This window comes from Theobroma cacao, chromosome 9 (assembly GCF_053813885.1).
Source record: "Theobroma cacao isolate CCN51 chromosome 9, ASM5381388v1, whole genome shotgun sequence".
In the NCBI taxonomy this organism is placed as follows: Eukaryota; Viridiplantae; Streptophyta; class Magnoliopsida; order Malvales; family Malvaceae; genus Theobroma; species Theobroma cacao.
The window spans coordinates 2233057-2257207 of NC_142647.1; the positions used below are offsets into that span (position 1 = coordinate 2233057).

General features: G+C 33.7%; 4 protein-coding genes across 7 annotated transcripts; 1 reads left to right on the forward strand and 3 right to left on the reverse strand.

Moving 5' to 3' along the window:
- Nucleotides 1-1274: 1274 nt before the first annotated feature.
- LOC18587967 (carotenoid 9,10(9',10')-cleavage dioxygenase 1-like) lies at nt 1275-5651 on the reverse strand. 3 transcript variants are annotated; one of them, XM_007012056.3, is made up of 13 exons: nt 5484-5651; nt 4892-5005; nt 4679-4781; nt 3820-4079; nt 3365-3544; nt 3170-3248; nt 2991-3072; nt 2815-2877; nt 2584-2722; nt 2187-2508; nt 2031-2095; nt 1783-1938; nt 1275-1700 (listed from the first exon to the last, which is right to left on the reverse strand). In XM_007012056.3, the coding sequence occupies exons 1-13, from the start codon at nt 5589-5591 to the stop codon at nt 1545-1547; spliced, it is 1827 nt and encodes a 608-aa protein (XP_007012118.3). In that variant the 5' UTR covers nt 5592-5651; the 3' UTR covers nt 1275-1544. The 3 variants fall into 3 exon arrangements, with proteins under 3 accessions (XP_007012118.3, XP_007012117.3, XP_088665653.1); XM_007012055.3 differs by having other exon boundaries at nt 1783-1944; XM_088809527.1 differs by lacking the exon at nt 2815-2877 and having other exon boundaries at nt 1783-1944.
- A 542-nt stretch (nt 5652-6193) lies between these two features.
- LOC18587968 (carotenoid 9,10(9',10')-cleavage dioxygenase-like) lies at nt 6194-9700 on the reverse strand. Its single transcript, XM_088810329.1, has 12 exons — nt 9593-9700; nt 9388-9509; nt 9165-9265; nt 8184-8443; nt 7708-7887; nt 7542-7620; nt 7331-7412; nt 7144-7206; nt 6936-7045; nt 6712-6784; nt 6468-6627; nt 6194-6372 (listed from the first exon to the last, which is right to left on the reverse strand). Exons 1-12 carry the CDS (start codon nt 9698-9700, stop codon nt 6199-6201), a joined length of 1512 nt encoding a protein of 503 aa, XP_088666455.1. The 3' UTR covers nt 6194-6198.
- Nucleotides 9701-12959: 3259 nt separating this feature from the next.
- On the reverse strand, nt 12960-15452 carry LOC18587970 (Ribosomal protein S5 domain 2-like superfamily protein). Its single transcript, XM_018126568.2, has 8 exons — nt 15171-15452; nt 14967-15080; nt 14779-14879; nt 14671-14691; nt 14275-14347; nt 14118-14185; nt 13684-13810; nt 12960-13311 (listed from the first exon to the last, which is right to left on the reverse strand). The coding sequence occupies exons 1-8, from the start codon at nt 15274-15276 to the stop codon at nt 13199-13201; spliced, it is 723 nt and encodes a 240-aa protein (XP_017982057.2). The 5' UTR covers nt 15277-15452; the 3' UTR covers nt 12960-13198.
- Nucleotides 15453-18412: 2960 nt separating this feature from the next.
- On the forward strand, nt 18413-23378 carry LOC18587971 (uncharacterized). 2 transcript variants are annotated; one of them, XM_018128341.2, is made up of 5 exons: nt 18413-18761; nt 19293-20586; nt 20674-20804; nt 21738-22086; nt 22502-23378. In XM_018128341.2, the coding sequence occupies exons 2-5, from the start codon at nt 19366-19368 to the stop codon at nt 23165-23167; spliced, it is 2367 nt and encodes a 788-aa protein (XP_017983830.2). In that variant the 5' UTR covers nt 18413-18761; nt 19293-19365; the 3' UTR covers nt 23168-23378. The 2 variants fall into 2 exon arrangements, with proteins under 2 accessions (XP_017983830.2, XP_007012125.3); XM_007012063.3 differs by having other exon boundaries at nt 19314-20586.
- Nucleotides 23379-24151: the final 773 nt, after the last annotated feature.

Below are 24151 nucleotides of genomic sequence, written 5' to 3' on the forward strand. Positions count from 1 at the left end.
ATAAATAATTCAGATTACATATTGAGTTCAATCATAATCTTAGATAAACAATTTAGTTCTCCATCAAGTCACACATTATCATTGAATAAAATCTAAACAATAAAAACAAACTAAGAAAATAAAGAATAATAAAAAAGAATAAACTCAAGAATTATAATCTTAATTTTCCAAGTCTTCTTGAATCCTTCAAAATCTTCTCAGCTTCAATGACTTTGTGGCTTGACTCTTAGCTTTCAATCTGGTGTTTTCTTTCTCTTTCTTAAATCCTCCGAAAGGTTGTTTTTACAAGCTTTGAAGTTAGACCAAGTTGGGTGAAGAAAGAAGTCAATTTTAGAATGGATGTCCTCATCAAATTATGTAAGTCGTAGCTTTGTCAAATTAATTAACAGAAATCGTAATTGCTCTAGGATTGTTGCAGTATGTCAACTTTAACAAGATTTTTGACCATTCTACTGACCGAACTGGGTAAAGTGATCAACATAAAAGTTGTAGATATTTCTCTTAGCTTTCTAATGGTTCAATAATCGCTTCATTTGGAGCTCTATAGATAAAGTTTTAGCCAAAGTACCAAAACATATACATTGGAAGTCTGCATCTCGAAATTGCTCTCCTTCTTCCATTAAAATTCTTCTTTCAAACACCTACAAAAGCATAAGTAAATCAATAATAACCTATCTTAATCATATTAACACTAAATTAAGAATAAAATTAACCAAAATTAGATTGACTCATATAAAATAACTAATTTAAAATAATTAAATAAAATCTACTAATTTCTACGCATTACTACGAAAACTAAGCTAAATTATTATCAAAATTAAACTCAAATAACTCTATATCATAGAGTTATCACTAATATATTATAAGTTGATGATGATGTGTCATGTTAGTTTGCTATGATAATATATATCATGTGATTTTTTTACCTTTCACATTAACGTCATGTCAGTGCCATATGGATATAAAATAAAATATAGTATTTTAATTAATGATAATTATTAATTACTAATCATAAAAGTTATTTAACTCAATAAGAATTTATTTAAAATTTTTAAATATTTTAAAAATTTATTTAAACATTATGTCAAAATCATTAAAAAAAAAAACAAATGAGAGAAGAGGATGAAGACAATTGTATTCGAATAGGCATCTTTTTGTTGTGAAATGTCTTTTCAAGCAATTTGGAATATGCCTTTTGTTGCTTGCTATTGAATCAAGGCAAGTACTTGAGTTGATTGAAAAGGAAATTTCAACCATTAATTGGAAAACAAAGAAGGCAGCAATCAATACGTTTTGATTATGATGAAAGTAGGAATGGTTTAACAATCCAAAAGTGACAAGTCCCCATCAAAGCATGACATATAACTACATGATTTTCCATTCTTCAAATCCCATAGGATGTGAAGTAAGTATGTGATTAACTAAGCTTACAAGCTATTGTGCCCCACCCCACAAGTCAGCAGCTCAACACTGCAGTTTGCGTGGCTATAACATTCCGAGTCAGTTTAATTGCATTACATTATTTCAATCTTACAACTGTTAGATCAATCAATGGAATCAGGTGTGGGAACCATCCTAGTGAGATTTTCATGCAATTGCATTGGGATATAAGCTCCATGGAAACCATACGGAACTCTGCATGGCAATGTAATTTTGGCAACAGGCTCACCAGAGAAGTTCCTTGTGTCAATTATGTAAACCTGTATGATCAGAGGGAAATAAATACTAAACTCCATTGAAATAAGATATAAATGGTTAACAGGTTTTCCCAGATTGACTTACTTGAGATATGTTTGTATCTTCATTGTGAACAAATGTGATGATCCAGCCATCGTCTTCTTCAACACCTCCTTCTTTAGGGACAAAGGCGGCTCCGGTGCAGAAAGTGTTTTCCTTGAACATATGGTATTCCCCCTTTGTTAGCCCTTCTACTTGCCTCTGTCTCTGATTTCAAAATCCAAGTCAGAAGAATCCATGCAACGAGAATTATGCATGAAAGAATTCAGGAAAAATAAGAAGATTTATTTTACCGAAGAAATCCCTGTATTTGGCTCTTCAAATGACAGCTTGACAAGGCCTCCGTACTTTGCCATGCCTAAATTTAATTATAAAATTCGAGGATCATAACATATCTTGAACCGAATGGTAGCTACATCTTACCTACAAATTATGAAGGCTTCAAGTACCTGAACTAGAACTTGCAATACAATCTCGCACTTGGGCATAGCCGTATTTGTTTTTCAAACCTGTATAAGCTCCATTGATCACAGGAAAATCCATGGAGAACTGAGTCCCTGCCAGATTTCTCTCCTTTACATGTCCAGTTCGCATGTTCAGCCGCCACTCATAAGGACGAGGAAATACTAATTGATCTTCTGACATTGCATCAAGACTTCCTTCAGTTGATTCTATAGGCCTGAATTTTCTGGAAAACCACTCGAATTTGTTCATACCCTGATCAGGTCCTGGAATGACTGATTCGAGGGCTCTACACCCTCGAATCACAACCTGTGTTACAAAATATCCAATCAGTTACATAAGTTCATCTTCCATGTCTAAGACAGAATCGAATTTTGAATTTACCTCATCACCATCCTCAAAAGAATTGATGAAATGAAATGTGCAATTTGGTTTCACTTCAAACCACTGGATTGAATCTGCATCCCCATACCGGTGCATTACACCCATCCTAGCATATCCTTCCTTGTCATATTTTATTAATCTACATGGTACCATTGTTACACAGAACGGGAACACTTTTGTGAGTTGAGTGATGAAAATAAAAAGTTGGAGTCAAAAAGAATACGAACTCACGAGCCACCAAGAAGAAGTCTGCCTAAATCTACAGTTAGTGCGTAGTCCAAGAATACATTGTACCTGCAAATGAAAATTCTATGAAAATAAAAAAATTCCATGACAATTGTCTGAATATTAATGCAGCTGGATTTTGAAGCTAATACAAATATGTCTGATCATTATACCAAGTTTACCTCTGGGTGACTAAAATTTCATGGCTAAGGGGGCACCTATTTAGTTTGAGATCCACTCGGTGAACCAGTTCCTTTCCATCAGCTGAAAAAGAATATAACTGAGATACTAACATGTTGCCACACCTGTGGAAGTGTATGTTTAAATCTTGTTCTAAATGCTCTTGGAATGAATATCATACCAGAAATTACTCCTAGTTCAGCATAAGGTTTAGTTGCACTAATCCCAAAGGTAACTAGCTCCCCTGTCCCTGGAGCTTTCTGTTACATAAGAAGTGATAAGCTTAAGCAAAAATCATATCATCTGGTACTATAAACTATAAACCTGCTAAGTGAATCTATACAAAAGCTTTTAATGTAAGGATGCGATGAACAACCTTAGGATGCGAGGTAAATGGAAGGTTCCAAGCTCCATTAACATCCCACATATCTAAAGCTTTAAGCGTTAAGATGTCAATCTCTTGAGGCAAGTGATTTTCTGCAATTGTGTAAAGCTTCCCCGAATGCTCTATAACGTTAGTGTTGCTTAGGTATTTGTTAACTTGGCCAAATCTCAGCTGGGGAATAGCAAAGAAATCAAACAATGGGTTACCTAATAAGGCTTCAATTAACCAGTACTACTTTACAAGATGAACATATCTGCAGATAATTATTTTTATCCAACCCCCTGCTCAGTGCCGCTGGGAGAAATCTCATAGTTATGGTCTACTCAGAACTGAACCAAAACTTACAGATCCTTCTGGTCCCCTTTCTGAGTCTAAAATTTCCATATCTTAAATTAGAATCAGGCTGCTTGGTTTGAGAGAACATTGTATTGTTTAAGTAAACCCACCATATTAAGTAGATAAGCACACACAATAGCTGGTGAATCCCCTTCCGCAGCGGGAAGAAAAGACGGTTTGTTTCGTTGTTTTTCCAGCTTGAATGTCTCAGTTTCAACATGTCTGTTGTTATAACAGACAGTCCAGTTCCCTTCAACGCCTTTGCCTAAATACAAAGCATGAACCATTCCTTCTCCTTCTACCCACATGTGACTTGACCTCCCAAATACAGATTTTGTTGATTTTAATCCACCAAAAAGCGGGTTTGGCCCTGAAATTAAATAATGATAATGATGTAAGGAAACTTTGAGAGAAGACAAATATTTGATGAATTATAACAGAGCAAACGATGACAGATGATGCTCTGATATGGAGTAAAAAAAACTGATAAAACAGAGAAGGATTAGCTGAAGGTTCTGCTCTGCTTTCATTCAACTATAAGCAAAATATTTATACAAATTATATAAGCTTAACAGCTGTTAACACAAAAGACAAGTGTTAAGCTGCATCTAAAACTAAGCATGCAAGATGACACATCATAGACACCAGTGCAAAACACTCAACAACCAGTACAACGAAGCAAAGCCATAACAGACAAAATGATAAAGTCAATGCATGCTTCAGCTCTAACAAATGAAAATAACTTGTCGACATTATCAGCTATATATTTATACGTTAACGTGGAAGGATTATCGACCACAGGGCATTAGAATAATTCTAAAGCCTTGATCATGCTATGTAAGTTTTTGGTTGTTATAAGAAACATCAACCATCAAGGACAAAAATATAGGAGATTCCTCCAAGATATGGTCATATCATATATATTGCAACATCACATTCATCATAAAAACAATGAGGTCAATATCAAACCAATTCTTAAGTAGACACCCTCGGGAAAACCATCCGGAATTTCACCATCGATGCTTGTGACAAGAACAGCTTCTTTCAGTTCATCTATTGGTGCAAAATTACTCTGTTCAATCCACAGTAACAAGAATGTAAGACCTGATCAGTACGCTATGTGCATGATGCAAGGCGCAATATAAGTTTAAGTGCATGATCTTGAAGGCCTATGGTACGTACCTGAGATGGGAGCAATGGCTGATCAATAAACTCGAATACAGAATCAACAAACGCATCCACTAACTTGACAGAAGTTTTCTTAATGGCTTTCAAGACGTTGATTCGCAAGGGAAGCTGATATGAAAGTAAAAGAAAATGATAAAACAGTGGTTTTGACTGTCTTGCAGAGAGAAAAAAGAAAAAACAGAGCAGCGGATGGAGAGGAATATGCTTCATTAGTCAGCAAACTCATGATATATACAAGCATTATATGGTTAACACCTGTTTACAGTAAGGACAAGTGTTATTAACCTGAACATGCACAAAGACACCTCCAACCCACTGGTATAATATACTTAATAACCAGTACAATGAAGCAAAATACATAATGTAGAACAAAAGATAACATTAATGCATGCTCAGTCAATGCATGCTTTATCTCTAACAGAAGCTGTTGCAACTTTCTCAAAAATGGCCATCAGGATCCCAGGACACCCACACCCCACATGTCAGTGACACTTAACATTAGTCATGAATTCATGCATTTTTATAAATCTATAATGAGCGGCTTGCTTTGGAAGAAAGAAGGAGGGAGGCCTGAGCCTTGACTAACCTTGAAGATAGTAGAGGAGAGAAAGGTCTTGAAGTGACCAGAATTTAATGAGATGGGTGGTTTTTGAGCAGAGCAATGCACTTGAAACGCCACAAATGAAGCTGCCATGGCTCTCTCTTTCTCTACTGCCTTAAGCACTTGTTAGGAGGTTTACAACTATTAAAATAGAGTAGGTCTAAATTTGCAAGTTTTCACCAATCTATACTACTATTTATAAAGTTATTGAGGTGAGAGACATAGTAAATTGTACTTATTACCTTCTTGGCTTCCATTGAACAGATGCTTATTTGTTTCCATGTGTTTAACTATAAGGTAGAACGTCACTTAAACTCAAGTGATTTACAATGACAACATTTTTTTATTTTCTTTAAATTATGTTTAACTATTCTAGTCTATGATCCTCTCACAAGTTGGATGAGAATGTGAAGTATCTGTTAAAAAATCTGAGCTGATATAAAAACTTTTCTTCCAATTAGCTGTATTTAGGCTGAGTAGATCACGGGAATATGCCATGTTTGAGGCGTTAATTGGCTCAAATCTCCTTAATATCACCCAGCAACAACTTGCCCGATAACAGACAAAAGTTTTCGATTAAACAGCCTGGTTAGGACAAAAATTAAACATCACATCTCTTATGCTTGAAAGCTACGGCTCCTATTAATTAATTGATTGATTTACATCAGCTCAAGCTACATAGTACTACCACAAAGAATAATTAATGACGAGAGATATAGCTAGGAATGGTTCGATATTCACAAGTCATCTTCGTGATTCTCTTTTGCAGTTGGATTGGCATGAAAGCTCCATGAAAACCATCCGGAACTCTGCATGGTAATGTAGTTTTGGCAACTGCCTCGCTGGAGAAGTTTTCTGTGTCAATTATATAAGCCTGTATCGATCCAAGGAAAGCAAATACAGATTAAATAATTAGGAAAAAACAGTCGTTAACATGATTTACTTTAGCAGCTGCAAAGTTTTACTTACTTGAGATATGTTAGTATCTTCATGGTGAAGAAATGTGATGATCCAACCGTCATCTTCTTCAGCACCTCCTTCTTTAGGGACGAAGGCAGCTCCAGTACAGTAAGTGTTCTCCTCAAACATATGATATTCCACTTTGATCAACCCTTCCTCTTGCTTCCCGCTTTAGTTTCAAATTTGAAGTTGGGATAGTAAGTGCAGTAATAAATAGCTGAGAGAATTGAAGATAAAAGAATGAATGAGAAACCTATTTACCATAGAAATCCCAGTGTTTTGCTCTTCAAAGTAGAGTTTGGCGAGGCCCCCGTATTTCCCCATGCCTGAATTAACCAAATCAAAGGACCATGTTATGTTAAATAACCAGCTATACAGATGACAGAAAAGTTATGGCAGGGGGCTTATATTTTTATTACCTGTGGCAGAACTTGAGCCGCAGTGACATACTTGGGTGTACCCATATTTATATGATAATGTGGAAAGTGCAATTTGGTTTTACTTCAAACCACTGGATTGAATCTGCATCCCCATAGCGAGGCATCATGCCAATTCTTGCATATCCTTCCCTTTCATATTTTACTAACCTACGTATCAGCAGAAGTTCACAATATAAAACATTTCTTAGTAAGCCAAAGAAAGAAAATCTTCCCATAAAATTAGGAACTGAAATATATGAACTTACTGGCCACCATGAATAAGTCTAGCTATATCTATAGTTAGTGGGCAGTCCATGAACACATTATACCTGCAAAACAATATCCCAAATTGGAAATCAATTGTTTTGAATCATGCAGCTGGTATTTTTCAAACTTACACAAGGAAAATAAAAGCATTTATATATGCAGATTGCAGACACACACCAAGCTTACCTCTTTGTAACTCCAATTTCGTGGCAAAGTGGGCACCTATCGAGTTTAAGATCCACCCTGTGGACTAATTTATTTCCATCAGCTGAAAATAAATTGGAATTGTACGTTAGAATGGAGATATCAGCAGGTTGCCACCCCTTTACGGAATTAAAGGATGTTACTTAATTTTGTTCTCTATGCTCTAGACTAGGGTTATGTATGGAGATTATACCTGAAATTACTCCCACTTCAACAAAAGGTTTAGTTCCTTGAATCCCCATGGTAACTAGCTCCCCGGTGCCTGGAGCTCTCTGTCATATAGAAAATTGAACGCAAACCCTATAATCTACAGTCAAGCTAATATGTATAGTAACTTTAATGTAGGTGTGAAGAAGAACCTTCGGATGGGCAGTGAATGGTCTGTTCCATGCTCCATTGACATCCCAATTACCTAAAGCTTCTAGTGTAAAGATGTCAATCTCTTGAGGCAAGTAACTTTCTACAGCTGAGTAGAATTTTCCGGAATGCTCAAAAACGTTGGTATTGCTTGTATTTTTATATGGTTTGCCAAACCGCAGCTGGGGAATAATAGCAAGAAAGCAAACAAAGGTTATCAGTTTTATGCTTCTTTTCTAGCTATTACGTACTCTACGAGCTTCTCAGTTAACCAGTAGCTAATTCTTTGTAGGTGAGACTCTGAGAATTTTAATAATGTCATATAGATCTGCCCGGGAAATGTCATACTTCTGTATATTAGACTAAGACCTCATGTTAAATCCTACTAGTCTCCATCTAACACCGGAACTAGCCATAAGTTTCAACGAAGGACGAGGACGCTTGAATTGAAAGAACAATGTTGGATAAGTGAGCCCACCAAATTAGGCAAATAGGCAGACAAAACAGCTAGCGAATCCCCTTCCACGATAGGAAGAAATGTGGGTTTGTTTCGTTTTTTTTCTAGCTTGAAGGTCTCGGTTTCAACGTGCCTGTTATTATAAACGACAGTCCAGCTCCCATCAATGCCTTTACTGAAATACAAAGCATGAAGCATTCCTTCTCCTTCCATCCACATAGGACTTGACCTTCCAAATAAAGATTTGGTTGACTTTAATCCCCCAAAAAGAGGATTTGGTCCTGCAGATAAAATGGCATTGACCAGTCGGCACTAATTAAAAATGGGTATGAAAAACTCAGAGATCACATGACACAATTCACAATATAATCACCAAAATTTTATTTCCTTTTGTCATTATATTATTTATATAGTATGAAACTTGGAGTGGAAAATTGTAATAGTAATAGTATTTTTTGTGGCTGATGTTGTGACCCATTTGGTCTCTTTGTAACAGGGGATTAGCATCTGAAGGGTCTTTCTATACCCTCTCTGCTTTTTTCTGGCAACCCCCTTGCCAGCTATATCAATAAAATGTTCATGCCCTTCGAAAAAAAAACTTCAAAAATTCTGCAGAAGGTTTTTCTGTGTTTCTTAGCTTGCCGGCCTGTCAATGAATTGTCGTTTTTCTCGTCTTTACATTTATATGTCACCAAATCATGTTACTTTTAGTTTTTGTTTTATATTTATGTCTTGTATGAACTGTCCCTGGAGATAAAATCTTAAAACTTAGTTAGTTCTGCAATTTTTCGACTTGAAGCAATGGCTTCTCTTGTGTGTTTGGAGTGAAACTAACAACAGCTATATGTTCTTGTTTTACTTGAATTATATTATCTGTATAATGTATTGTTTCACGTCTGAAACACAAAATCTTATATCCTAACCATTAATTATCTGTAATCTTGTATGATAAAGGGTCGTGCTGCTAAGATGTGTGCTTTTAATTAGGTTAGAAAACCCAACCATTTCGTATGTAGACGCCCTCCGGAAAATCACTTGGAATTTGGCCTTGGGTGTTGGTGACAAGAGCAGCTTCTTTCAATTCATCTACTGGAGCAAAGTTACTCAGTCCATCATTCATAAACGTTGGTAAACAGACAAAAGCTTCCATGTGCATTACTCAAAAGCAGAATTCATAAAATATTTAATAATATAAGGCCTATGATATACCTGAGATGGGTGCAACGGATGGTCAACAAACTCGAATACAGAATCTACAAATGCATCAAGCAACTTGATGGAAACGTTCTTGACAGCTTTCGGGACATCAACCCGGAAAGCAAGTTGTTGCAATTCTCTTACCAATGACTGTCACGAGAACGGAAAAAATCTATAAGTACGTTATATTCAAGCCAACTTAATTTTTCTCATAAAGAGAGGAATTAGCTAACCTTGAAAGAAGAGGAGAGATCAGTTGTCTTGAAGAGATCAAAGTTGGGTGAGACGGAAGGCTTTCCAAAGGAACAATGTACTTGAAATGGAACATAAGAAGATGCCATCTTATAATTTCTTTCCCTCTTGGAACTAAGGTCTTGCAAACAAACCTTGTGAAGATAACTGCAAACTAAGGCCTTACGTACATATATATATATATGTAGTAGGGGGTAGTATGCACTCCATGGTGAATTATATGTCGAGTCTGCTCAAATACATTTACGTGTCAAAGGAAACAAAACATTAAAAGAAATTAATTAGTGTAGAAGTGGATAGAAGAGTTTTAATAAGCTTTTCGTGGTCAAATTTATTGCCTTCTTAACAAAATTTTTAATTCTAAATGAAGTAGTATATGTGGGTCGAATCCAACTAGTCTGAAGCCAAAAATGGTGCCCCGGTCGTATCGAATTAAAGACGTATTTATTGGTTTTTGTTTTAAGGCATCGAAATAATAGAGGGCGCAGCCATATGACCGATATTGAGATAAGCAAGATAATATGCGTTGAACGATGAAAGAACAAATTGCAGCTGCCAACTCTATCCATAGCCAGCCAACATTACTAAATTTAGTGAAGGCAAAGATAGGCCGTACTATTTGTCAATTTGGATGAGCAATTGAATGGTTTGGTTTGTCACCTAATATTTTTAAATAATCGACTAAATTTATCAAATATCAAATTGATTTCATCGGTTTGGTTTTGAATTAATAGATTAAATTTGTTTTTTTATAAATTATAATATTAAAATTTATAAATTTCATCCATAATTATAAAATATACAAATAATCTATAAAAAAACATAACATTTGTTTTGTCACTCATATAATTTTGTCTTTTTACGTAAACCATTGAATTAGGATTCAAAATTCAACATAATAAAAAGTTAAAAGATAATAAAATTACATCCAAAAAATAAAATTAACACAAGACCATTAACCATCGTAAATTATCAACTTGAATTTCCTCCATAACTTCGTTTTTCACATTCATTCACTTAGGTTATCTAACAATTGAAAAAAAATAAAAAATATATAATTAGTATAATTTTTTTAATAAAAAAGTCAAAAAAGATTAAAAATAAAAAATTATGTAAAAAATGATAAAGTTTAACATTTACTTTAATTGAAGTGTGAAGAATGCATTTCTAACCTCTTCACTCATCAATTGTCAACAACGGAAATGAAATTCATTATCTCAATTTTTGAAAAAATAAAATAAAATTTCATTGAAAGTAGAAGGAATAGAGTTCACCTCTGGGTTGTTGCAAGAGGATTTTGATTAGAAGAACTAAACCAACACAAAATCCCCACATAACCATCCCACCTCTAAATACAAAATCAACACCCATCAGCCAGCCGTCAATTTTCACGATGAGCTGGATCGACGTTGTACAACAACATTTATTTTTTTGAATCCATATAATAATAGCCATAACTCAAACTGGTACTGATATGGATTAGTAATCGTATAACTCAAAATTTTGGTGAACTTGAAAACCATATTAATTGGGATCTAATAAATACCACCCCAACTCTATGTACACAAATTGGACTTGCTAGACTGCTAGACAATAAAAAAAATTAGGCCTGTGAATATCAACCCTTAGTCCCACCTAACCCTCCCTCCCTTCCCTTAAGCCCCAGCAATCTCTCACTAACGGTGGAATTCATTCCAATTCAATCCCATATATGTTTTCGTTATAACCAACCAAAATTACAGACAGAAAGAAAGCAAAGAAAATTAGCGGTTAAGGTTGTTTATTCAGACCTTCAGCTTCACATCAATACACTACATTAGGATACAAGCTAGCCACTCAAACAATCAAAACCCTGTTAAATGTTCTGACAAACTTACTTTCCCGAAGCCAAGGGTGAAGACAAAAGGAATTGGATCCCCGGTTCTCTCTTTGTGATCATACGAGGAATCGAACCGCCACCCCTACTTAGACATGGTAATTTGTGTTAACATGTCATAAACATATTAAATACGATTAGGCATGAAACATGTTAAGACTAAACACGAACACGATACATTTAATATTCATGTTTTAAATTTAAAATACGTACACGTACACGTTTAATACACGTGTAACACGACACAATACGATTAACACGTTTATTAAACGTGTCAATATATGACATGACACGATTAATAACACATTTAACATGATTAAATAAAAATATTTACAATTAAATATAATTTTATTATTTAAATTTAAAATCTATAATTATAATAAAACAAATATAATAATAATATCAAATAATCACCAAAAGTTAAAAATTAGGGTTGAGCATGTATAATTACATTATACCCTTTATAAAATTTAAAATATTTATTAAAATAATTATTTAAAATTATTTATATAAGGTTAAAATAGTTTTTAATTATTAATTTTTACTAAGTTAATAAATGTGTCACATATACACGTTTCAACACGATAACACGATTAAGTAAACGTGTTTAAATGTATTTTAAACGTATTTGTCGTGTCTGACATGATAAGATACGAAAATTTTCGTGTCTTAACGTGTTAGACACGATTAGACACGAAACACGTTAAGATTAAATCCAAAACTTATTTAACCCGTATCTTCTCGTGTCGTGTTAACGTATTGTGTTCAAAATTACTAAGGCTACCCCTACCCTGCTTTGCTGCCAACCTTCCATAGTGATGCATAAATAAAAAAGAATTGAGAAAACACAAATGAAGAAATGAAAATATTAAATATATTTTATATTTTATATAAATTTAAAAATAATATATATAAAAAATTAGTTTATTTTTTATCAGTTTGATTTAAAAATTTTAAAATCTAAAATCGATAAAAAAATCAATTACATCAAATATTTTAAATCAATTAAATCTAATCATTTTATCCAATTTACATTTAGTTTAAATAAATAATTATTTTGATCTGATTTTGTTCACCCCTAATAGCCAAGGAAGCTTCTTTTTGCGTTCTTCGGCATAGGACTTCAACATGGTTTTGCCATTTCCCAATTAGAGCATTGACTAATAGTTCAGATAGGCCCATATCCGGGCAGATGCTTGGGCCACATATGATCTTTTGGGACATCCGGAAGAAACCCAGTGAATATTGCCTTGGATTGAGCAAAATATAAGGCTCAATAGGTTAATTGAAAATTTCTCAGAGGCCCATGTGACTGGATGGAAACCAAGCAACGTGCTCAAAAATCCCGGTGATCATTCATTTATTTATACAAGTTGGTATTAGCTTATGCAATTTGTAGAATAAGCTCAAACGAACGTCCTAATAGAATCTAGTAAAGTAGGCTGTCTATCTAAAGATCAAAATTTCACCTCTTAGGAATATCAGATCCATTAATCAACAGTACTGCAGAATATCACAATTCAGAAACAATCAGAGCTGAAAATTATATTCTTTACATCAAATTTCTAATACAATATGGTCAGAAATACTATTAAAGTACATAAAAATGAGAGCTAGAAATTAGTACAACAATGGCTATGCTAGTATCCAGTATAGCATGAAATCTCACAAACCAGTGAATCAATTGTCTGCCTGAAAATCTAATTCAGAGTCACCCAGCTTTAGATGAATCAGTTGGGTGCCGTTGCAAGCTCCTCCTGAGAAAATCGGACAACTTGGCACTAGCAGCACACCCTCGTTCTAGGCAGTAAAAGTAATCATCCACTGGAACAAGAGTTCAAATAGGAATCTATTAGAATGAAATATGGTATAATAAATCTTAAGCCCGAATAATGCTTCAAGAGGTGAAAGACAAAGTTGTAAAAGAAAGAATAAGATCACAGTTGTCACAACAGCCTAATCCCATCTAAATAAGAATTCAAAGCCAAGCCATTCTACTTGCATCCAAACTAGTGATAGCATTTAGCAAGTTCTTGTTCCATGAGAGTAACTGGCGATAATGGTATACATTCTATTTGATAGCAACCTTAAATCTCCAAAAAAAATATACTTAACTCTTTGACAATTAAATGCGATTACGCAGCTGCAAAGCAAATTAATTTTGATAAGAATAGACTAATAGAGTGTGACAGATACCTGACATTATACCATGGGTAACAGATGTAACAATTCCATGTTCCATAGGTTCACCTTGCACACTTCCTTCAGGAAGCACTGAATGGACTGAGTTTGGGAAAACTAAATATGCAAATGACTTCATTTTCTGCCATTATGAAAGACACGCATGTCAGAAGATCGGAATTAAACAAACTTTACAAGAAGCCAACTATTCTAGATTCAATCTGTCTAAGGCTGCAATCATATACGTCAGATGAAAGCTACAACTGTCAAAATTATAGTTTACAGTACATAGTATCATGAATATCATTGGATATTTATCCAGGGGAAAACTTATACTCTTTTTCTTTTTCCTTTTCTAGGGTTTAGAATTTTCACACATGAGCTAAATTCTAGTTACAGAAGAAATTTATAAAAACAAAATAAATCAACAAAAGGAATTCCATAATAACCTGCTCTTCTAGCTTGGTGGGATCCAATATAACATATCCACTCTTGGCCACACAACAACATATTGCAACTGCACTATCCAGTATAAAATAGTCAGCCAGAATTTAAGTACTAGTTATTAAAGAAACATGAATATGACTATATGTCTGCATTGCTTACCAGCAAGATGCTTCATAGGAATTCCTGCATCTACAAGGGCCACACATGCCGCATTTATGGCACATGGGAGAAGCTATAAGAGGTAATATCAAGGATTGCAATGAAATTGACAAGAAGATGTGTGATACATCCCTCACTACTTACTACCAAAACAGGGCAAAAAAAAACAAAAAAAACATCGGATCATAATCTGAAGCAAAAGTTACAAACAAAATCTCTGGGGCAGCATTTTTGGCTCATCAAAATTGTAGTTTTCTCAAAGTAAATTCTGAGTGTATCTTAACATACATGTAATGAAAATTAAACTATTGAAAACCAAATCCTTCGATAACGGAAAACTAGGGAACAATGAAATAAGCTATAAAATAATCCTTATGGAAATGCATAAAGGGATACAGCACCATCATCATTGACAACCTGGACAGAAAACATAAAAACTCAATTCATGAATAATTTGGCTATAAACAAGGGATATTTTTACAGAGAGCACATTAAATAGCTCACCTGAATTATAATCGATGTTGTAGTATTTGGGTTAACAGTCAAAATACAAATGCTCTGCAGAGTTCTCTTCAATATCATCTCATATTCCTTTTCCAGTTTTCCTAAACACCATGGTAGACATTTCGAAAAATTCCCAACATGCCAAACGTCAAATGCAAGAATAATTGAAAGGGGTTTAAAGAAATTACCAGTCTGTCCTGTTTTAGGCTTCCAAATAACTTCAATGCAAGCTTTCTCAGGGTTCTCATTCTTTCTTGCTCCAGCTTTAGGCCCGTAAACAGCAGCAAGTACTTTCGTGTCTCCTAAACAAAAATAACACAAAAAAAAAAACAAAAACAGATTTATAATCGAAATTATGATTTCCCAACAAAAATATTTCCCAAAAGAAATACCTTGATACCAACTGGCGGAGCCATGAGCACGATGGAGAACGTTTCGAGAACAGGCGAGAGGTCTCAACTGGTTCTGCGTGCGTCCGTCTTCCCTATCCACCTCCATTGCTCTCTCACGCTCAATAAACAAGCTCGTTTATCTCGAGATTTAAGTTAATCAAGTAAAATTAAGGAAATGGGATTTCAAATAGCGAATTGCAGAGACATTCCAACTGCGAGAGAAAACAAATGTTGTTTGCGGAAAAGGGTTTTGGGATTAGGGTTTAAGAAATTTGGCCCTTTCTTTTAAATTATTTTTGGTAGCGGTGACGTAACGGTGGCAATGGATCGGGCTGTCGGGTCAATAAACCAGTGAAAGAAGATACATTTTCCGCGTGGTTAAAGTTTTTGGTAGAAAGTTTTAATTGGGATTTTTTTTTAATGAAAAGTTTTTTTGGTTTTTATTTTTAACACAAAAGCAAGGAGATTTCAATTTGGAAAATAAAATTTAAAGGTTTGTATTTAATATATTATTATTTATAACTTTATTACTTAATTATTGTGATAATATATTTTATATTGGATGCAATTTGTAAATATAATTATTAAGATTTATATAAAAATATAAGTCTATTGCTATTAACAACTTTAATTTAGGTTTTTGATAATCACGTGATATTGGTTCAAAAAGTAACTAAACTAGTAGTGCTTAGACCATGATCATTATAATTGAAATAAGAACATATGTTAGTCCGATGTGGATTTTCATATTACATTAAAGAGAATTTTGATTGTTATTATGATATTTGATTTTGAAAAGGATATCAAAGATTTAAATAGGTAAAATTATGATACGACATCTCATATCAAATTAAAATATGATTGTTAAAATTTATATAATATTTAAGTCAATCATTGTTATAATTTGACAATTATATTTAAAAATTTTAAAAAATGTGTAAAAATAAATATTTATTGTGATTTTTAAATTTATTTGTTAATGAGATACTAGCATTTAATTCACTAATCGTGTATAAAATCATACATGGACATGCATCAAATATAAAATTAAATATTAAATTAATAATTAATCAAAATATATTTTCCAATAATAATTGCTACTAACAAATTTAAAGAAAATGGGATGATTAAGTAATTAATTTCCACAGCTTCACCCATCCAAACTAAGCTAATTAAATATGAGCTTTGTGACACAAGTTTTTTATATATAATTTTAGGTAATAATATTAAAATTTGTAAACTTAAACCTCAAAAAATAGCGAAAGGAGGTGAGAAATCAACACCAATATATTATTAAAAGATGTTCTTAAAACTAACCAAAAAAAAAAAACAGAAAAAATTCTTTCCAACAACATGGCCAAGAAATATCCCATTCTAGTGGCTAGCATTGAAAGTAATTAATTAACAGGAAAAAAATGAAAAATAAAAATTGTTTTGCATCAATTAATAATAAAAATTGTAATCCTCTCAACTCCTTTTTGGCCTTTTGCAGATTTGCATGCTGGTGGTGATGGCGGCAGGGTACCCTACGATTCATTTTTTGTAATTTTTAATGTGCGTTCCCTTGTATTATAAGAACAAAAAATGGTGACAATGCATTGTCATATGAGTAGCTCATTGGTTAATGTACTATTCCTTATTTGAAAAATATGATGCGAATCTCCCACCTCTCCATTAAAAAAAATTTAATGATGCCGACGTCTGGGACCACATGCACGTAACCAAAATTTTGTAGAAAATGTTGTAATTGTAAGTTCAGGGCCGTGAATCGTGAAGCCACCGCTTGAGAAGAAAATTACAAAGAGATTTAAATCATAACCACAATAATATGAGGTCAACATCGTTGTTGGCAGGCAAAGGGATATTATTGAGGGAATTTCAGCCTACACCTTCGCTGTCTATGCTCCACGCTTTGCTCATGGCTCGTGACAGTCACTGCCCCAACCGTTAACGGCTACCATCCCAATTCCCATACCAACTTTACCTTAACACCGTTCTTCATCAATTGAGATTGAAAATGTGACACGTTCAAGCTTATTGTGTTAATTAGTACAGAAGAAAATTTTAAGGAAGATAATATTTTATAAAGAATTGTATATATGACAAAGCATGATCCTATAGAATTACATGGAAGAGAACTGATTAAGATTATCAAAGATAAAATTAAAATATTTTAATTTAGTAAAAAATATTTGAATAAAATATTTTATTATTTTTAATTTTTAATCATAATTACATACGAGTTCATTAATTTATAAAAAATACACTCCGTCTCAAACAATTAAACGACATTAATATTTAAATTGAAATGTTTAAAATATCTCATTTTTAAAATTTATTTTAGATCAACCAATATTCTCTACTTCGATCGACCATCTCGTGGTTAGATTTGGCTTGATTTTTTAAGAAGCATTAGATCTATACTCATTATAGTATATATAATATGATAATTTTTAAAATTGATGAAGTGCCAAATTATCTTTTTAATATTACCATATCATAAACTTAATGAAAATAATAATAGTGAACTAATGGCTGGACTTATGTGTTTAATAAAAAATATTTTTTAAAATAAATTATCCATTTTGATAACTAATAGACTTATATAGAGTTGTAATTAAAAGTTAAAAAGGTTAAATTTTTATCGTATTATTACCGAATGCACTTATTTCGTTAATAAAAATATGACAATGTGATAATTATAGTTTTGAGTCGCATTTTTGCCGATTGTTCTCATCCTAAATATCTCATCAATTCTCAATGAGTAATAATTTAAATTTTTTTAATAAGAAAAGATAAATAAAAATTTAACAATTATAAAATTTAGATTTAATGTAATTTACAATGTGGTAGTATTACAATATAAAGATTTATCTACAGTCTTTTTAATATATGTAAAATATTTTTTAGCTTATAGTGGATTCAATCATATTTTCTTAAAATTTGAGCACTAAATTTTTAAGTTCAAAAGTTTTGAATTTTCTTTTATAAAAGAAAGAAAGAAAGAAAAGAAAAAGCTTTGAGAAAGAGTTCAAACGGACTACGGACACAGGGTCCGTTACGTTGGGAAAGAATTGAGGGAGCGCCAAATGCGCCGCGCTTGGACTAAAAGTGTCGGGTAAGAAGTCAAAAAGTCAGTTGGCCAATACGTAATATCGGAATAGACGGCTGTCCTTCCTCGTCCGAGAAGATTGACACTAGTAATAAAAGCTTAGCGTCCAAAGCACACAGGTTCACCGCTTTCAACATCTTGGTAAGCGGGTAAGGTAAAACAGAAGCTGCGAAGAATGGTAGAAGCCTCAAAATTCCCATTCAAACCCCCCATGCAGATCCACCAAATCTAGAAATTCACTGTTTGGCTGCTAAGAAATCTTCATAAAAGGAAAAAGGAAAAGAAGACAAACTAAAGAGAAAGAAGATTCCTTCTTTAGTTTTAAACGTTTAATTACAACTGTCCACCTCCCAGAAAAAATTCCCTGCTTTTTTATTCTCTGTTTCCTTTTCCATTCGCTCTCGGATTTGAGAATTTCGTTTTCCTCATTTGTTTCTTGTCAACCAAACAGAAGAATGAGAGTTCGACGAGCGAAAACCGTAAGCATTTATTTCTCTGTCGTTTTAGTTGATTAATGAGTTTCCGGTTGTTTTGTCATTTCTCTCTGTATTTTCTGGATTGTTGCATGTTTGATTAATGGAGAAAACTAGCCTTAGATCGATATTTTAAGGTTCCAAATACGAATCGGTCTTAAGTTTCTCTTTGTAGTTAATAGTTATTGTGCTTGATTAAATCCTTTTTTTGACCAGGCAACTAAGCTTATTATTCTTCTCTAGTTAATTTTTGTAACAATTTGGCTTGTTTAGAAAAACTTTTAAGTAGAAAATGAAGTAATATTTAGCACATTCCTTAGCTTTTTTTTCTTAGATTATGTTTTTGTTTTGAGCTTTCTAAATTGTTGAATATCTTTGCTAGTTGATATGTTAACTGCTAAAATAGATATAGAAGTCTTAACTATGCTGATTTCTTTTCTTGACAAGTGTTTCTTATAAGTTTTTTGAGTCATTTTTGTACTGTGATTGAGTTAGGTTTATGGATTAGTAAAAGAGTTTCATTCGGACTAAATTCAGGGTCTGGGAAACACAATGCAGGGATGATATTCAGCATTGGAACTCAGTTCACAATCGGCAGAGCGGTTTCGCAATGGGGCATGAACTTAAATCTTTGTTTCAATTAGATACCAGGAAATTGATATGGCTTATAGGAATGACATTTGTTGTGATTATAACATTCCAGTATCTTGAACTTCCGTATGGGAATGTTCTGTCGACTTTATTTCCTTCTGGTAAGGTTTCAGTTGAGGGACAAAGTAGTTTTTTAGCTAGTGGTCCATCATCAGCTGAGGCAGATATGGCACATAATGTGACTCATTCGATTGGTTTGGACAACAAAGGTACACATGCTGGTAATGAGATGGTTCATGATAACGAATTCTCTAAAGGAAATGTCACAGATTTGAATAATGATGTTATATCAGAAACAGATGTGGGCTTGAATAAATCTTCTACATTTGATGAAGGTAGCGAATCACAAAAGGAGACTTCAACTGGGGAGTTGGTAGAAATAAATAAGAATTCAACAGTGGACTACGCTGAAAGCTCCAAAAATAAGACTATAGCAGAGGAGAATGGTGATCTCTCATGGGAGTCCGAGGAGGAAGGTAACTTGACAAGTTTAAATAGTTTTAACCAAACTGGTGCTGCTAATGAAACACCTAGTGATTTTGGGACCTCTGAAGGAAACAAAGATCAGAATAATGTTATCATATCAGAAGGAGAAATAGGCTTGAATAGATCTTCTATATTAGATGAGGGTAGCACTTCTTCTAGGGAGTCTTCAACTGAGCAATTTGTGGACTTAAACAAAAATTCCACAGTGGACTATGCTGAAAGTTTCAATAAGACTGTAGCTGAGGAGGCTAGCAAAACTGAGGAAAGCTTTTCTCTAAAGAATGATACCATTGATGTTAACACTTCAAACAACAATATTGGGAATGGAAATATTACTTCATCAGCAGAAAGTACAGGGTCCTCAGATACTGGTCTTGGATCTCCTTTGCCTGCATTAACCCCAACAAATTCGTCAACTAACAAGACCTTAGAAAATGATGTTGAGACAAATATCCAGACTCCTGTTGTGTCTGTCAATTCCAGTACATCTTCACTGGAGCAACATGTGACACCAAGTTTTGACAAAAATGAAAAGGTGGAAGAGATTAAGAACAATTTCACCACATCGAGTGATAACTCTTCTCCCACTAATACTCCTAAGGTGGGCAAAAAGCCTGAGATGCCACCTGCACTAACTACAATAGCTGATATGAACAATTTGTTTTATCAGAGTCGTGTTTCATATTATTCAAAGGTATGTTCAAACATTTCTTTTTTTTATTGCTAAGGAATTAATTTAGTTTTAACTTCAATGTTTCTTTCTATCTCCCTTTGTTTCTAGACACCAAGATGGTCTTCAGGAGCAGACCAAGTGCTACTAAATGCAAGATCACAGATCGAGAATGCACCCATTGTAAAGAATGATCCGCGACTTTATGCACCTCTTTTTCGGAATGTTTCTATGTTCAAAAGGTAGGTTATGATGGCATTTTCTTTGTTGTTTTTAATCACTACACCAAAAGGTCACTATATTAAAAGGTCTTACAAGGAAAAACAGAGCACTGGCTGAGTTGAGAAAGGTAAAATGGATGCATGCAATTACAAGAAAAGAAAGAAATAAATTCATTCAAAAGAGAAGTGGAAGTAGCCAATCAAGTCTACACGAAGGGAAGGATCTTTAATCATTAGAGCATCTGCAATGTAGTTGCAGGGATGTCCCAAAATGGTTAGTGATGTAGAAGGAAATAAAAAAATTAGGAATTAGACTAAATTCACGACAATACTATTAGTCAAGGAGGAGTAAATTTTTCCAGACAGTTCAAGAAGAGTTTGAAGTGAGCTTGCCTAGTGGAGGGAAAGGATTCTTGTGTTGACCTTCTTAGTTTGGGATAAAAACTTGATAAGTTTAAGTTTATATCTGTAAATAATTTCTTCCTTAAAATTATGGGAATGGGCTTTCAATATATAATATTCAACTGAAAAAATGTGAACGTAGACAACCTTATCCTTACCTTTTGCCTTTAGTCAGCAATAACCTTATAATTTGTTCCTTTGAACTATTGAATAGTCTGATAAAATGCTGCATGTTGGAAACCACCATTTCTAAAAATAGTTTTGTTGTTTCTGACTTTTCTTCTTTTTCTTTTGCCATGCTAATAATGGTAAAAATGGTTCATATTTCTTGCAAACCTAGCTATTTTAAATTGGCCGAGTAAGGTTGGGAAAAAGGGAAACAAGGGATCCTTTAGTGGAAATAAGTAGTTCAAGTTTTCTACTAAATGGTTTGATTCAATGCAAAGAAGAATTTCATTGCAATGATTGTTAATTATTTTGTGGTAAAACAAATTAGTACTGCTACTCTAGTCAAGTGCATAATGTTTATACAATTTGCATCATCAATTTCAGGAGCTATGAGTTGATGGAAAGCACACTCAAAGTATACGTCTACCAGGAAGGAAAAAGACCCATAGTACATACACCGATTCTCAAGGGTATTTATGCCTCTGAAGGATGGTTCATGAAGCAGCTGGAAGCTAATAAAAAATTTGTTACTAAAAACCCAAGAGAAGCCCACTTGTTTTACTTACCTTTTAGTTCTAGAATGCTAGAGGAGACCTTATATGTGCCTGATTCTCACAATCATAAAAACCTTATAGAGTATTTGAAGAACTATGTGGGCATAATTGCAGCAAAATATCCTTTCTGGAACAGAACTGAAGGAGCTGATCATTTTCTTGTTGCTTGCCATGACTGGGTATGCTTTTTATGCTTTCTTGGGTTTGCCATTACATTCTTTCGGGTGTTTGAAGCTGTTCATAAATTTCAAATAATCCATTTATTTTACTTAGCAATAGCATTTGAATTAGTTTAATTTTCATGTGATTTGAAATGAATTGAGCTATTTTATTTTGTTATTTCTGGGAATTTATTGCCAATAATTTGGAAGTTAACAACTGATTTTTCTTCACCCTAACTTCTTTCCTGCTTTTACCTTGACCGCTGTATTGTTACACCTATATTTGCCTTTATTTGTGTGCATGCATGTGAATGGCTGCTTATTTTCATTTTTCTCTTTAGAGGGAGCGATGGGTTGATATTTTACATATTATGATATGATGATTCTCAGTTTTTCCTGGCACTATCTTTTATAATAAACACTACTTTCTCAGGCACCATCTGAAACAAGGAAACACATGGCCAATTGCATTAGAGCCCTCTGCAATTCTGACATTAGAGAAGGTTATATATTTGGCAAGGATGTGTCTCTTCCTGAGACCTATGTTCGGAATCCTCAGAAACCTCTCAGAGACCTTGGAGGCAAACCTCCTTCTAAAAGATCAATCCTGGCTTTCTTTGCAGGAAGCATGCACGGTTATTTAAGGCCAATTCTGTTAGAACAGTGGGGAAACAAAGATCCTGACATGAAGATCTTTGGTAAAATGCCTAACGTTAAGGGGAAAATGAACTACATCCAGCACATGAAGAGCAGCAAGTACTGCCTTTGTCCAAGAGGTTACGAGGTTAATAGCCCACGAGTGGTAGAGGCCATTTTCTATGGATGTGTACCAGTGATCATATCTGACAATTTTGTGCCTCCTTTTTTTGAGGTTTTGAATTGGGAATCCTTTGCTGTCTTTGTTCTGGAGAAGGATATTCCTAATTTGAAGAAGATCCTCCTATCGATCCCTGAGAAGAGGTTCCGGCAGATGCAGCTGAGGGTCAAAAAGATACAGCAGCATTTTCTTTGGCATCCCAGACCTGAGAAGTATGATATATTTCACATGATTCTCCACTCAGTTTGGTACAATAGAGTTTTCCAAATGAAACCGAGGTAAGTAAACTGAAGCTTTGGTAAATAGATGCTGAGATTTTCTTCTTTCTTTTTTTTTTTTTTGTTTGATAGAATAGGTTGAGCTATTTTAGTACAAATCTGTTTCCACATAATTTTTGTTGTATATAGGAATGATTGAATAAAGTTACGCTGATGCTTTCCCCTGCGTGTGGGTTTAGCATCCAATACCACTCATTTGGAAAGTTTCCTCATCATTGGTTTTCTTCAATTTTGTGGTTAGCCTTTTCATTTATAACTTCTGTCCGGATATATAATAGTAGTAATAATTTTAGTCAAGGCACAAGGTTCGATCCTAATATTTGTATCATTCGAAGCACTTCAAATTTTGAAGCAAGGGAGAAGTATCAATTTGACATCGAATAAGGAGGTTAATAGTTTCATAATAAAGTGATATTAAATTGAATTCGATTTAAATTTGATTCATGTTAAATATTTTATAAAAATATAAATAAATGATAATATTATCGAGTTAATTTTGCATTAATTGTTTTTAAAAAAATGAACAGAGTGTTTTAATTTTATATATAATAAATAAAATTTTTTTAAAAATTAGCTTATTAAACTAACCTTTGATAAATAAGATAATGATTTTGTCACAGTTAAATAAAGAATTATAAATTTAACGTCTCTCAGCATTTCATCTGGAAGCCCTTTAAAATCATCGTTTCCAAAATCAATGACACCTGCCATAAATCCACCAGGCACATGCAACGTTACTAACAAAAAGCCAACTCACTTGGAATTTGGAAATTGAAAACATGAAAAAGAACAAAAAAAAAGAATCCCATAAGAATTAGTGCACGTGTTGATTAATCTGAGTGTGTCTATGGTAAAAAAAAGGAAGATAAACAACAAAGACAACTGAAAATGGGAATTTTCTATTCCGTCGTTTTCCAGTGAAACAAACAGGATATAAATTCAGCCTACAATCACGCAAGTCAAATCTCAATGGGCCCCACAGATACAT

Excerpts from the sequence above, each read along its gene's own strand:
- LOC18587967 (XM_007012055.3), bottom strand. The coding sequence starts at position 5,591 with ATGGCAGCTTCATTTGTGGCGTTTCAAGTGCATTGCTCTGCTCAAAAA. Across the intron at positions 5,006-5,483 it reads TCTCCTCTACTATCTTCAAG|CTTCCCTTGCGAATCAACGT; the intron begins GTTAGTCAAGGC and ends CTTTCATATCAG. Across the intron at positions 1,701-1,782 it reads AAGATACAAACATATCTCAA|GTTTACATAATTGACACAAG; the intron begins GTAAGTCAATCT and ends CTGATCATACAG.
- LOC18587968 (XM_088810329.1), bottom strand. The coding sequence starts at position 9,700 with ATGGCATCTTCTTATGTTCCATTTCAAGTACATTGTTCCTTTGGAAAG. Across the intron at positions 9,266-9,387 it reads TTCGAGTTTGTTGACCATCC|TAACTTTGCTCCAGTAGATG; the intron begins GTTGCACCCATC and ends TGATGGACTGAG. Across the intron at positions 7,046-7,143 it reads AGACTTATTCATGGTGGCCA|GTTAGTAAAATATGAAAGGG; the intron begins GTAAGTTCATAT and ends GCTGATACGTAG.
- LOC18587970 (XM_018126568.2), bottom strand. The coding sequence starts at position 15,276 with ATGGAGGTGGATAGGGAAGACGGACGCACGCAGAACCAGTTGAGACCT. Across the intron at positions 14,880-14,966 it reads GCCTAAAACAGGACAGACTG|GAAAACTGGAAAAGGAATAT; the intron begins GTAATTTCTTTA and ends CATGGTGTTTAG. Across the intron at positions 14,348-14,670 it reads TTGTCAATGATGATGGTGCT|CTTCTCCCATGTGCCATAAA; the intron begins GTATCCCTTTAT and ends TACCTCTTATAG.
- LOC18587971 (XM_018128341.2), top strand. The coding sequence starts at position 19,366 with ATGGGGCATGAACTTAAATCTTTGTTTCAATTAGATACCAGGAAATTG. Across the intron at positions 20,587-20,673 it reads GTGTTTCATATTATTCAAAG|ACACCAAGATGGTCTTCAGG; the intron begins GTATGTTCAAAC and ends CTTTGTTTCTAG. Across the intron at positions 22,087-22,501 it reads TTGTTGCTTGCCATGACTGG|GCACCATCTGAAACAAGGAA; the intron begins GTATGCTTTTTA and ends CTACTTTCTCAG.